General features: G+C 37.9%; 1 protein-coding gene across 1 annotated transcript in view; it reads left to right on the plus strand.

Annotated features, from left to right (window-relative positions):
• The first annotated feature begins 457 nt into the window (after positions 1–457).
• Positions 458–12,126, plus strand: part of LMO7 (LIM domain 7) — a 43,258-nt gene continuing 31,589 nt past the window's right edge. Inside the window, exons 1-11 of the mRNA XM_054400328.1 lie at positions 458–684; positions 1,161–1,460; positions 1,818–2,108; positions 2,353–2,553; positions 3,150–3,866; positions 5,428–5,457; positions 7,774–7,891; positions 9,032–9,174; positions 10,330–10,333; positions 10,473–10,886; positions 11,513–11,833. Coding sequence (XP_054256303.1) covers positions 473–684; positions 1,161–1,460; positions 1,818–2,108; positions 2,353–2,553; positions 3,150–3,866; positions 5,428–5,457; positions 7,774–7,891; positions 9,032–9,174; positions 10,330–10,333; positions 10,473–10,886; positions 11,513–11,833 — 2,751 coding nt within the window. The 5' untranslated portion in view covers positions 458–472. The remainder of the gene's footprint in view (positions 685–1,160; positions 1,461–1,817; positions 2,109–2,352; positions 2,554–3,149; positions 3,867–5,427; positions 5,458–7,773; positions 7,892–9,031; positions 9,175–10,329; positions 10,334–10,472; positions 10,887–11,512; positions 11,834–12,126) is intronic.

Consider the following 12,126-nt stretch of genomic DNA (forward strand, 5'->3'; position numbering starts at 1 on the left):
TCATTGGGCTTGAGGACACATGGAGCATTTCTGATTGAGCAAAGCAACGTGTAGCTATATTATATATGTGACATACCCTGGGCTTCTACTGGGCTGGTAAGATAAATACATTGCTATACTATTTGCTGTTAGCAAATTTCAGTGGCAAGTATTTTTTTTTTTTTAATCAAAAACTTCTGTGCTGTTTTATGTCTTCAGTCCGTTTGCACTGTTTCCTGCAGGGAGCAGTGATAATGAAAGAATGGAACAAATGTACCAGGGTCATGCAAACCAAGCTCAGCTTAATGGACCTGATTGTCCCCTCAGTAGCTCAGCAAATTTGGAAGAACATCCTGAATATGGAATTCAATTGATTTTAGAAGATTTTTGCAGTATGTTTTAGATAAAATCTCACATCAAGAGAGTAACGTTTGTGCTTTCCCTGTTCTTCTAAGGTTGTGACAGTGACACAGACTTGGAACTACCTTTCAAAATGCATGACTCCCATAAAGATGACAGGTCTTACCGCAGGATTTCTGTGATTGAACCGAAACCCACTACTGACTTCAACCGCTTCTTACCCAACAAAAACAAGCAGACAGCATATGTGCCAGCACCCTTGAGGAAGAGGAGGACAGAGAAGAATGAAGACAACAGGAGGAGCTGGGCAAGTCCTGTCACCGAATCAGATGGAACATTTTCAAGGTACCAGTGTGTGGCCTTAATAAAACAGATTTTGGTTTCTTTAAAAATAAATTATTTCTTAATTGGTTAAAGAAAAGCTGCTGTTTCTGCAATACGAAGTACAGTATGTGAGGTTCCGTAATTTATTCAGGGGGATGTTTTGGTGTGGTTGTGTGTTTGCTTTGGGTTTGAATTTTTTTTTTTTTAAACTTTCCTTTTCCTCCCTCATGATTAGTTTTCTGGTGTTTGAGTAGCATTTTGATGCTGTTCAAATTCTTTATCCAGATAAAGGGAATTAAAGTGATGTTAAACGCAAGTTCACAAGAGACAGAACTGTGATTGTAGTTTCTCGTTAAAGCCTTCAATAATATGGTGATGAATTTTGGTTGTCCAGCTTCTTGGTGCGTACAGATAAGATTAGTGGGCAGCTCTTGAGCTTCATCATTGCCTTCATGACTTCACTGTCTTCATTCTATTCCTTCTTTGGTCAACCTCAGTGGATGTGAAAGGAACCCTGTAGCTTCCTGCCAAGATAGGAGAGCAGAGTGTGAGCTCACAAATCCAGCCTCTCTCCAGATGATCTATGAGTATGACAGTGGCTCTGAATCAGAAGATGAAAGAAGGCTACCTGACCTGGTTATGGATGACTTAGCAAATCGTAGATTTCTAGTCAAAAAGAGCCCTGTGAGCTCTGCTGCACCTGGACATCATTTCATGTTGCACAAAGACTCTCCTAAACCTTGCTCACGAGAAAGTTATCCAGCTGGTCCACTAGCTGCAAAGCTTGAACCACTGAGGTCAGAGATACTAATCCAAGATCCAGTAACTACTGTGTTACCTAAATTGCAGTCCATAAATAACTCCATAGAGTTGGCCTTTTAATCGGCATTTTAACACAGCTGATAATTTGTAATGCTTTTTCTGTCAAACTTTGGTTTTTTTTTTTTTGTTGTTGGAGGCAATAGGATGCTGATATAACCATTTAACTATTTTTTTTTAATATGTTTTGTTGTTTCTGGTGCTGCAGTGATGGAATTGAGAACTAATTTGCTTCATTCACGAGGTTGAACTCTTGAGCCAAAAAGCATGTCTTTTTGCATTCTTTATGTCAAGTTGCTCTTAAAATATCTTAACTGGTTGGGTATTTTGAACAGTAACCAGAGGAGGCAGAGGCAGTTGGATACTAAAGCGGAAAACAAATCAAGAGTTAACATTCCTTCAGAATTATCTGGGTATTTTGATGAGGACGAGGAAGAAGAAATAGGCATCCCAAACATTGAGAAAGATGATCTCTATTTTCGCAAGCTAAGTGCTTCAGCAGCAAGTACAGTTGTTGCTTTTGACAAATTTCTTCCTAAGTTTTGGACTCCAGAAGAAGAATTGCTATGGAAAAAAATCAAGAAATCCTCTTTCAAACCCTGGTATAAAGAGATTCAAGGGTTCAGGTGCGTTTTCGTGCATGCCCCTGTTTCTCTTCTGTGTGCAAAACCTGTAAATGAAGTGCAGTGATATGACTTTGTTTTTCAGTTTTGTTGCTAGTGGAGCAGTGGGGTATGCTTTCTTATTTTCTAAAACAAAAAATAACAAAAAATTAATTGCAGTGTTGCCACTGTGCATTTTACTCAGTGAGTACACTTCATGTGTTCTTTTTTTTCTTTCTCTTTGCTCATTCTTTGTGCTGCTGCACAGTAGAAAGAAATCAGATTCTGAGGATGAGGAATTTGCTTACAAAAAAAGTTTTGCCACTGTTGCTAATAAACCAAGATCAACTTTTGACTGGAACAGCAGTTGCAGAAGGGATCAGAACTATAAGCCAACTGCTGAATATATGGGAAGCTCACTGTCACAGATTGCAGAAGGAAAAATCTTGGAGGCTTCTGATCAGCCCAGGTTGATACTGCTGCATGAGCTATACTCTTGCTGCATCAAAAAGAAATGACTGGATATGCAAAAGCTAAATGAAATTAAACTGCGTCCTGTCATGTTGTGCTTTTTTGGTTATTACTGTTTTGGGTTTAGATGTGGTGTTTTGTTTTGCTTTGTTGGGGGACTTGTTTGGAGTTTTTTGGAGGGGTTTGTTTGGGACTGTTTTGGGGGTTTTGATGTGGTTTTTTTGGAGGAGGAGGGTTGTGGGGTTTTCTTGGTTTTTGTTTGGTTTTGGTTTTTTTCTGTGTAGCTGTAAGTTGCTGGTCTTCTAAAATGTAAATGTACAAGTGTGACATGCTGCATAGAGCTATAGAGCTACTGGCTTCGTGTGTGAGCATGTCAGTGTGCTGTTTCTGAGCAGGTTAGTATGTTGTGATACCTTTACAATGGTTGAAGTGTGCTGTGCTACAGTTAGCGGTGGTGAATGCCAAATGATGTAGCTGTACTGCTTGGGATATTGCAAGTCTAAACCAATTGTGTATCACAGTGCATTGTGATCTGCTTGTTTCTTACTAGTTAATGATATTTTTACTTCCCTCCTCTTGTTTTATATGCTTCAGTCAGTTTTCGTTACTTCAGGCCCTGCAAAAATACTCTGACTACTTGTCTTCTGAAACGAAGACTAAAATTGATCCTACTTCTGGCCCTAGGCTCATAAAATGTAGAAAGAATATTTCCTTTGTACCAGGATGCAAGCAAGGAGATGCAGAAAATGGATACCTGTATCCAGATTTAGAAAATGATGACTTGTTTGTTCGGAAAACTGGGGCTTTCCATGTGAATCAAGTTGTTCTCCAAGACCCTCGGTATTTAAAAAGGTTTTCTGAGCAGGAGCCTCCCCTAGAGGGTGAGATAATTCTGCAACCCAGGGAGGGACAAACTGTGATTCCAGATTTGGAAAAGGATGACATGATTATTCGTAAAATCCTCTCTCAGAAAAAAGAGGTACCTTTATCAGGCGCTCCAGACACGTATCACCCAGCGCTTTTTCCTGATCCGTGGAGTCTTCCGGAGGAGATCCGGTCCAAATTTCTATGTTTACTTGAAAAAAATACAATGCCAGAGGAAAAAACGAGCAACGGTAGAGTTCTGTCGCCGTCTTCCCACCATAAGAAGGATGATATGCTGACTCGGAAGATTGAATCTTGGAAGGTGGGAAGCAACGTCCAGCCGGTAAATTTCATCCCAGGTCCGTGCAGTGAGGAAGACTGGAAGAAGTGGGAAGCGATCAGGGAGGCCAGCAAAGTTAGACACAAGAAACGGCAGATGGTGGAGAGGTCAGATTGTGTCCTGCACGGATTGTGCTTGAGTGCAGTTGAACCCTTTCCGTTCAGAAAAGCATCATCTTGTGTTGAACCATTTGTAGAATGCCAATCTGCTATTTGTTCGTGCCATCCTGGACAAGCTTTTTATTTGCTTTGAATAGAAGCTAATGACTGCAATACCATATTTTCAACAAAAAATTACAACGTTTTCCAGTTTTAGGATGCTATTTTAGGAAAAATACATTATCACTACTTCTGGCACAAAGTTCTGCATAAATTTCTTTCCATGGTTGAACAGGAATATTATTATTAAATCCAGTGATTATTAAAAACACTATGGACACTACAAATATATAATTTCCCCTCCCCCCCCCCATTATAATTGATAGAAATCTTTCTGAAACATGTGAATGCTTTGATGGTGAATTCTGGAAATGGACATTCTGATATTCTTGCTTGCACCCAAGTTTGAAAATACTTGTAAACTGTCCTGTCACAGATTTCAGATGATTAGATCAGGTGAAAAAAGAAAATTAGTAATGTTTTGCCCACCCCAAGTCATGGTGCATGCAAGTTGTGTGTCCATATAATACTAAATTACACTGTGACGTATTTTATTCTGCCGTTATTTCCCCCCTGCTTTCATACAGTCCTTATTTAATACTTTTCTCTAGTCCTTTCCTGGTATACTCAAAATTTCTCTTCTCTGACTGAGCACTGTTTTAATGACTTCTTAGCTCTCCTTTGGGTTTTGTACTTACTGGGGGAAAGGGGTTTCAAATGTTTCCTTAGCTCTGAAAATACGGCATTGCAAGTTGCAGTTCTCCCAGCTGTGCATCATTACTTTGTGACTAAGACACTTCCATGTTCTAGTTGGTACTTCGATGTTGCTGCATTTAATTTTTAAGCTTAATACTGTTAACAGAATGCAAACTTTACTGAGGAATATTCTGAAGTGTTTGAAAATATTTCACATTTTAAGATTTAACTCAATACAGTAAAATAGTCATACTCAAGAATACTAAAAATTTTCTTGAATTGCACTAGATTAATTTTGTTCTACACTTCACATGCTAAACTTATATGTAGGGCTTTTTATTCTTAACCATTCCTGGTATGACTTCAGTGTCAGAAATAATTGAAGGAAACAGTCTCTGTAAGTGAGCCTTCTTGTTGGGATGCAAGTTAGTATTAACTTTTATTTCTTGGAATGAGTATCTTTTGAGCATTGTGCTATTCAGCATCACTGGAATAAGTGATGCAGAATTAACACGAGGCCTTATTGGTGCAGTATTGGTAAATCACAAGCTTTGGAATCTTGTGAGATGCCTTGTTCTGTCAGTTTTCTGCCCAACTTACACATCATGCAAGGCCTGATATGTTAGGGGTTTTTTGTTTTGTGGGTTGGGGGTTTTTTTGACTAGCATCAAATGTGCAATGTGTTATTCCATGCTGGCCGATCCTCAAGCTTTCAGTTTCCCCTTCACTTAGAGCGCTGGTGTACTGATGGTGTTAATGTTGTTATGAATATCAAGACACTGAATCTTTTCTTTTTTGGTTTCTGATTTCTCAGACTGTTTCAAAAGCTTTCTGATGAGCAAGGGTAAGTTTTATAAAAGCTTGAAACGCTGCGTTATCCTCTTACTTAAATTTGCATGCATGCACAGTAGCTAGAAACTCATGCTGAAAGCAACTTGTGCATGCTGCTTTGTTGTTTGTGCTTGGGCAATTTAGGTAATGAATGTAAGACTAAAACCTACGCACCTGGCAAAAGTTCTGACTGGCACCTCGGGCATCCGAGTCGTGGTTATCAAGCGTTTTGAAAATCAGCTCTGATATATGGCTGCCGAAGTGAAGTACTTGGTGTTCTGTATTTAAATCAGGCTTTAAAACGTTCAGAAATACAAAGGAAAGGAGATATTTTATTTCACAGGTGGTATAGATAGAATCTGAAAATAATTAATGGCATGATGCTTATCATGGGAGTGATGAATGTTCTGTGGTTATTTTATATACTCCACGTTATTGAATCCTCAGTGATAAATGTATTGTCTAGTGCCATATAAACTTAAGGCCTTGCTTATGATGTAATGTGACTGAAATAAGCGTTACTTTTCCACCTAGTGTAGTGGCGTGTTAAGTATTTGGTTTATGCATGATGTTCTAAATTTTTACATTTATATTTATTTATTTACATATTTTTTTTTTTCACCCTGAGGCAAAACATGGTAAATGACTACTTGGTAAGCACTTACAGAAGGCTAAAACCAAACAAACAAAACCCCCAAAACAACAAAACAAATGTTTCAGAAGTTAGATGTTAGGGGAGGGAGACTCAGAAGGGTAAAATTACTACTTCAAAATCTAAGACTAGAATTAGAACTAATATCTTCTTCCTTGGTAGGAATATACCCTTTCTTAGGATGTGTTGTATTTAGGTCTAGATTCTCCTATTTTGTTGCAAGGAAATACAGAAGCCCGAGTCATGTATGTTTTCTTTACTGAATCTGAAATTATTTTGTGTACTTATGTATACCTTGGTTACCCCAAACCATTTCAATATGTAATAGAACTTAACCATAGGAAAAAAACATAAAGGAGAAGAGAGAGAACTGTACAAGAAAAGAGCCTCAGCAGTTGTGACCAGGAGACTATTAATTTTTGGCATACTTCCCATTCAGAAAATAAGCAAACAGGTATAATGAGTTAATGCTCCAGCCTTTATTTTTAGAGGCCAAAGTTCAAAGTCTTATGCTACCAACGAAAGTTGAGTTGGGCCTCTTGAGAGGAAATGAGATAGTCTGGTTTGTTAGTTCAGAGCTCTCTTGGTATGTAATAGATTAGAGCAAGGCCCTGTGCTGAATGAGTTTTGGTTTTAACCTGGTTTTCTGTTGTATCCATGAAGTGCTCCATTTTAAAGTTGAGTTAGAACTTGGTTATACCCCTCTGTCAATCTAGTTTTGTTTGGATAAATGCAAACAAAAGTATTTTTGGAAAAAAACCAAGCAAACAAACCTCAACAACAAGAAAGCCAAATCAAACAGAAATCTAGCTTTCCTTTTGTACTACAGCATTCAACCTTATGATGAAACGCCCGCAGTTTGCTTGATATCTCAGGGGCTTGTGGTTGGCACTAAGCAGTCCTCCCCTCCTGTATCTAAACTAAAAGTCCTGTTATGTTTATCACTGCAGTGTGAAAGAATAAAGGAGAAAATAGCATTGGAGAAAGGTGGGGAAAAAAAGCATGATAAGTGAGCTTTGAGTTATTTAGTAAAAGGGAGCTAATCAGTAGGAGTTCATGGGCAGAACTTGCAGCTGTGTTAAAGAAATTAGTGAGAAGATGGCTGTCTTAGCCATCCCAACCTGGATGGAAAACATCAGGGAGGCTTGAGGAGAACTTAGAGCTCATGACATGTGTGAACTGACCATTATCAGTAAATAACTTACCATTTAAAAGGGTACATTAATAACTGATTTGATTTTATGATTATCCTAAAGAAGGTGGAGGTGATGCTGGGGCTGTTGCTGGAGGGAAGTGAAAGGATGGGAATTTGGACTTAAGGAGGGGAGGACATGCCTTTTAGATCAAGGAAAGCTCAATAAAAGAGAGGAACAAGTGACAAACAGAAGTAGCAGGAGGTTAGGAGGAGTTCCATGTGAGTGATCAATGCAGAGCTGCTAGAGAGCTGCTTATTCCCTTAATCTGATAGTATTTGCTCAAATGTACATTTACTGACTTGAGTGTTGTCCCTAGAGCATGCCCCAGCCTTGCTCGTTCCTCTACCTGTGTGTTTCTGCTCTATTTGAAGTAACACTGGAGAGCACTCAGCCATACTAATATGAATCTTTCTCTCAAAGGCTTCACTTGCATAAATGGTGACTAAGATGTGATAAAGCTGAGTATTGTTTTTCTTCCTAGGAGTAAATCACTAAATGATGTCAGCGCAGATGAGCTGCAGTCATTGCGCAAAATCCGTTATGAAGAGCTACAAAAGATAAAAGAGCAACTACAAGAACAAGATCTAAAATGGCAAGAAGTAAATACTCCTTTTCATTCCTTTTCATGTCCTGCTGAAAGACTGGATGCTGCCTACCTTCAGTGTACCTAGAAAACAGGTTTTGGCATGTACACAGCAATCTGTGGGGTCATGTTCTAAACCAATCCATCTTATAAAACTACCAATGATTTTGACAATGTCTGTTTAATGCAGAACTGAAATTATATTTAAAATCCTAAGTATCTGATTAATGCTTCAGGATAAGACTTGTATGTATTGTAATAAAGCCTTCAGGCTTGATTTCTGTGGATGTAAAGAAAAGTCAGGGCACGCTTTCATGTGTTATCTGAAATTTATGAATACCTTTTGGTGAAACAATTGGAACATCTGAATATTTGATTCTTTGGGAGAAGGGAGGGCAATAGTATTTCCTTGTGCTAATTGCTTAGGTACCCATCCCTCAGTAATTCTGTTTAAAATCCAGCTTGTAAACTGATATGGTAGCTTTGGCCATCTGAAGGCCTTTTCTTTTTTTATTAAAATCTGTGTTTGCAACAATTACCAACCAGAAGATGAAATTAAGAACAGGGCACCAAGCAAGCGGTCCATAGTTGTCTGTTTAATGCGTCTCAATTTTAATATTCAGTGTGTCTCTTAACCCACCTCTGGTATTTCATGGAGAATATTGCCAGTTTTACATTGTGGTTTTACAGAAATAAAGAAAATATAGAAGTATATGTTTTAAATTTGGAATTTAAGGCATGTTTATTCTCAGGCTAATCTGTCAATCTAATGTACTCATGATTTGGGAAAAAAACCAATATCCCAAACTCTAATAGAAATGCCATCTCTATTTCTTTGCTTCATTTTTCAGCTATATGGCACTGGGTAGAGTACTCTAGGATGAAATTGATAATGACAAGGGAAAAGGAAGGCTAAACCACTTTTTCCACTTACAGTGCAGGAATTACAATTAACTTTAAGAGGCAGTGAGTTTGGTAACCCTTACTGAAATATGAGGGACCCCTTTATTATTTAGGGGAAGGTGCATGAAAATGTGGCCTCGTTGCAGACATGCAAGCAGAATCTGGGCTGTAGGTAGCATGTGATGGGATGCCTCTGTTAGATATATAATGTCTTGAGAAAATCTGATTGTGTACATTCATATTATTCTAACAGGATCTAGCAAAATGGAAGAATCGTAGGAAGACCTTCACTTCTGAATTGCAAAAGAAAAAGGAAGAGAGAGAAGAAATAGAAAGGAGAGCCTCTGAAGTGTCTGAAAGGAGTACCAAGTCACTGAAAGAAATGCAGCAGGAGAGGTAATGAACCCTAATGGGAGTATTACGTTTAAGAACTTAAATCTAAGCATTTTTATTCCCTCAAATTCTAGAGTGGCTTTTATGGGCAAGTTGCAATTGATTCTGCAAAGATCTCAACAATTTTTGTTGCAAATTATAGTGTAGCAATCTAGACAATTGCAGGACAGAATATGCTGTGCTAACAAACTGTTTTCACAGAATGTTGAACACTTCTTCTCTATAAATGGTGTTTTACTCTGCTATCCATATTGAGAAGTCAGTATTTGCATCTGCTTTGTAAAGGTTGAAACAATGGCATTGAACTGGATAATTGCCTTTTTATTCTTGGATCATCTTAACTTTTTCTTTTTCCTCTACCACTGCATTTATTATTTTTTTAGCCCCTGTGGATAAATACAGCTAGGATTTTAATTTGTATCAGAGAGCTGTAAACTTTTATTCGAATTCCCCTCTGTCCCCAATTGTTCCTCTGTGTATTTACAGAACAAAACCCTATCCAAAGAGTAAAAAGTGTAAACTGTGTAGCACAGTACTGTTTCTACTGGTGACAATCTCCCTTTTTGTTTGTGGTGTTGTTGGTTTTCTTTGTTTGGTTTTTAGATATGCATATGAGGAAAATATGCACATTTCATGTATTCATAAATGAAACTTGAATACTTATTAAAACAGAATGTTTTGAGTTTCTAGATTATTTATCTGTGAGGTAAAAAAATGTAGTCTCTTGAATAAAAACATTCATGCTAATTGTATTGAACGTGCAGAATCTTTCAAATGATGTGGTAAAAATTTTCCCTGTGGTGATTGTTCCTTTATGACAGAGGAATGAATAGCAGGAAAAAAACCTGAATTTCAGGACACCCATCTTATTTTGTTATCTAATGTTTGGTATAGCAGTTTTAGAGAGCAGAGGCATCGGCAGAGCTATACAGTTCACATACTGTTACGGGATTACCTTCTGCCCATTTATTTTTCAATGACATCTGAATTTCTGAGAGTATGTAACCTGAAAATCTAAATAATTTTCTTGGCAAAAAGATTTCTGCCATGGTGGTAACCTGCTAATGCCTGAATAATATGGGAGTTTTGAAATGGGGAGAAGGTGGTAGATTTTAAAATGTATTAAAAGAATAAATGCTATTAATTTTCTCTTATTAGAGAAGTCTTTCTCAGTTTATGTTCTGCTTTGAACATTCAGTATTTGAAAGACTTGGGTCCTGCCTTTTTGTCAGATCACGTTGGTATTTTAACATGTTCTGTGCCCCCATAGGGAAGACAGGGATCAGGACTCCGGCGAGCAGAGAAAACATGACCGCAGATGGACGTATTCACTGAACGATGATGTGTTTAGTGAAGAAAAAACACCTTCCACACAGTCAGCAGCAGCGAAAGATTACCTCCTGGAAGAAGACACCTTCTACAACACTAAGGACAACAACAATGCATATGCCGCACAGCCGCGCACAGAGAACCTGCCGGAGAGCTCTGCTGCTCGAGAAGCTCCTGCTCCATCAAAGAGCCTGGCAGAGGAGCAGAGCTCGTCTCTTTTGTCTACTCGCTACTCGGTGAATGCTCAAACTGGGTCAGCTCAGGTTTCAGCTTCTCTCCCCAGAAGTTACCAGAAAACTGACACCTCTAGGTTAACATCCGTGGTTACACCAAGACCTTTTGGTGTCCACTCTAGAGGAATCTCATCACTTCCACGGTCATTCACGGTAAAATTCCACTTCATTCCTGTACTTTGTAAATATTGGGGGATAGTTGGGGGAACAGTAGAGTTTTAATATTTGTTAGGGTTTTTTTTAAATTGTATGCTAACTGAAGGCTGTGTTAATAGAGCATGCATTTCTGTCATGGCTTTAGACGTTTACTCATGTTTCTGTACTTAAAGGAACTCCTAAAAATAAGACTGATAAATATGTTTGGTAGAGTAATCTTTTTATTACCTGTAGTAAGTCTCCTTAGTGTTCCTTATCAGCAAACTTGCCTTTGTCAGATGTAATTGTCTGAAGCTGAGTTAACATAATTAAGTGTTAAAGACAAATATTTCAGGTGATATGTTTCCTTTGCTCTGCTGACATGATGAAATTTAAATTTTGTGCTAACCTAAATATTTCCTGTTCAGTAAAGCATTGAAACTCAGTGTTGTTTTTTTTTTAAAAAAAAAAAGCAAGAATGCAAATAATTCTAAGCAGATGATTTTAAGTTTATCTTTTAAAGTCTAGACTATTTGCATGAAATGAAGAGGAGGTTGTTTTGTTAAATATTTAAATTGCTAGATTAGACTTTTTTCCCCTTTATTTTAAAGCACATATTCACTGAACTGTGATTTTTGTCCTAGATGGATGATGCCCAGAAATACAACGGAGAAGTAGAAAAAGCTAAAAGAACCCAAACTTTGTTCACTAGCAGTTCATTTTCACAACCAGACTCTGCACACCCTCTCTCCACTGGTACATTCAGAAACAGAGGTGAGGAGGAGGAAAAAGAAGGTGTTCACTCAACACCTCCATCTAGTTTGGCATTACCTGTAAAATCCCAAGACCAAGATGCTGGAAGCAGTATTCTTAAACCAGAGTATTGCTCTCCTCCTGATTCACTTTCACTTGCATCCCCTGCAGAAAATGTGAGTCTGCCAGAGCCTGAGGCTTCAAAGTCCCTGGTAAGTGTGTAAAGAATATGATTACTTAGTGTGACTGAATGCTACAGCAGAGTAAAAGAAAAAACTTACATCTCATGCAAGGATATTTTGAGTAGTAAGAAAAATTCTCAGAGATCTGCTGTTTCCTTTGATTTAATTCAGGGGAAAGAGAATATTTGGAAAGAAAATAATTGGTTCTTTTGCTACATTTTTTTTCCTTATCCTTTGTGTCTTGTGCTTAATTTTATTTTTAATTCTAATTAAAAAGACTTATTCTAAATGTTGTTTGCAGCTTGCAGAGTTTTTGTTATTCT

This window comes from Indicator indicator, chromosome 1 (genome assembly GCF_027791375.1).
Source record: "Indicator indicator isolate 239-I01 chromosome 1, UM_Iind_1.1, whole genome shotgun sequence".
Classification (NCBI taxonomy): domain Eukaryota; kingdom Metazoa; phylum Chordata; class Aves; order Piciformes; family Indicatoridae; genus Indicator; species Indicator indicator.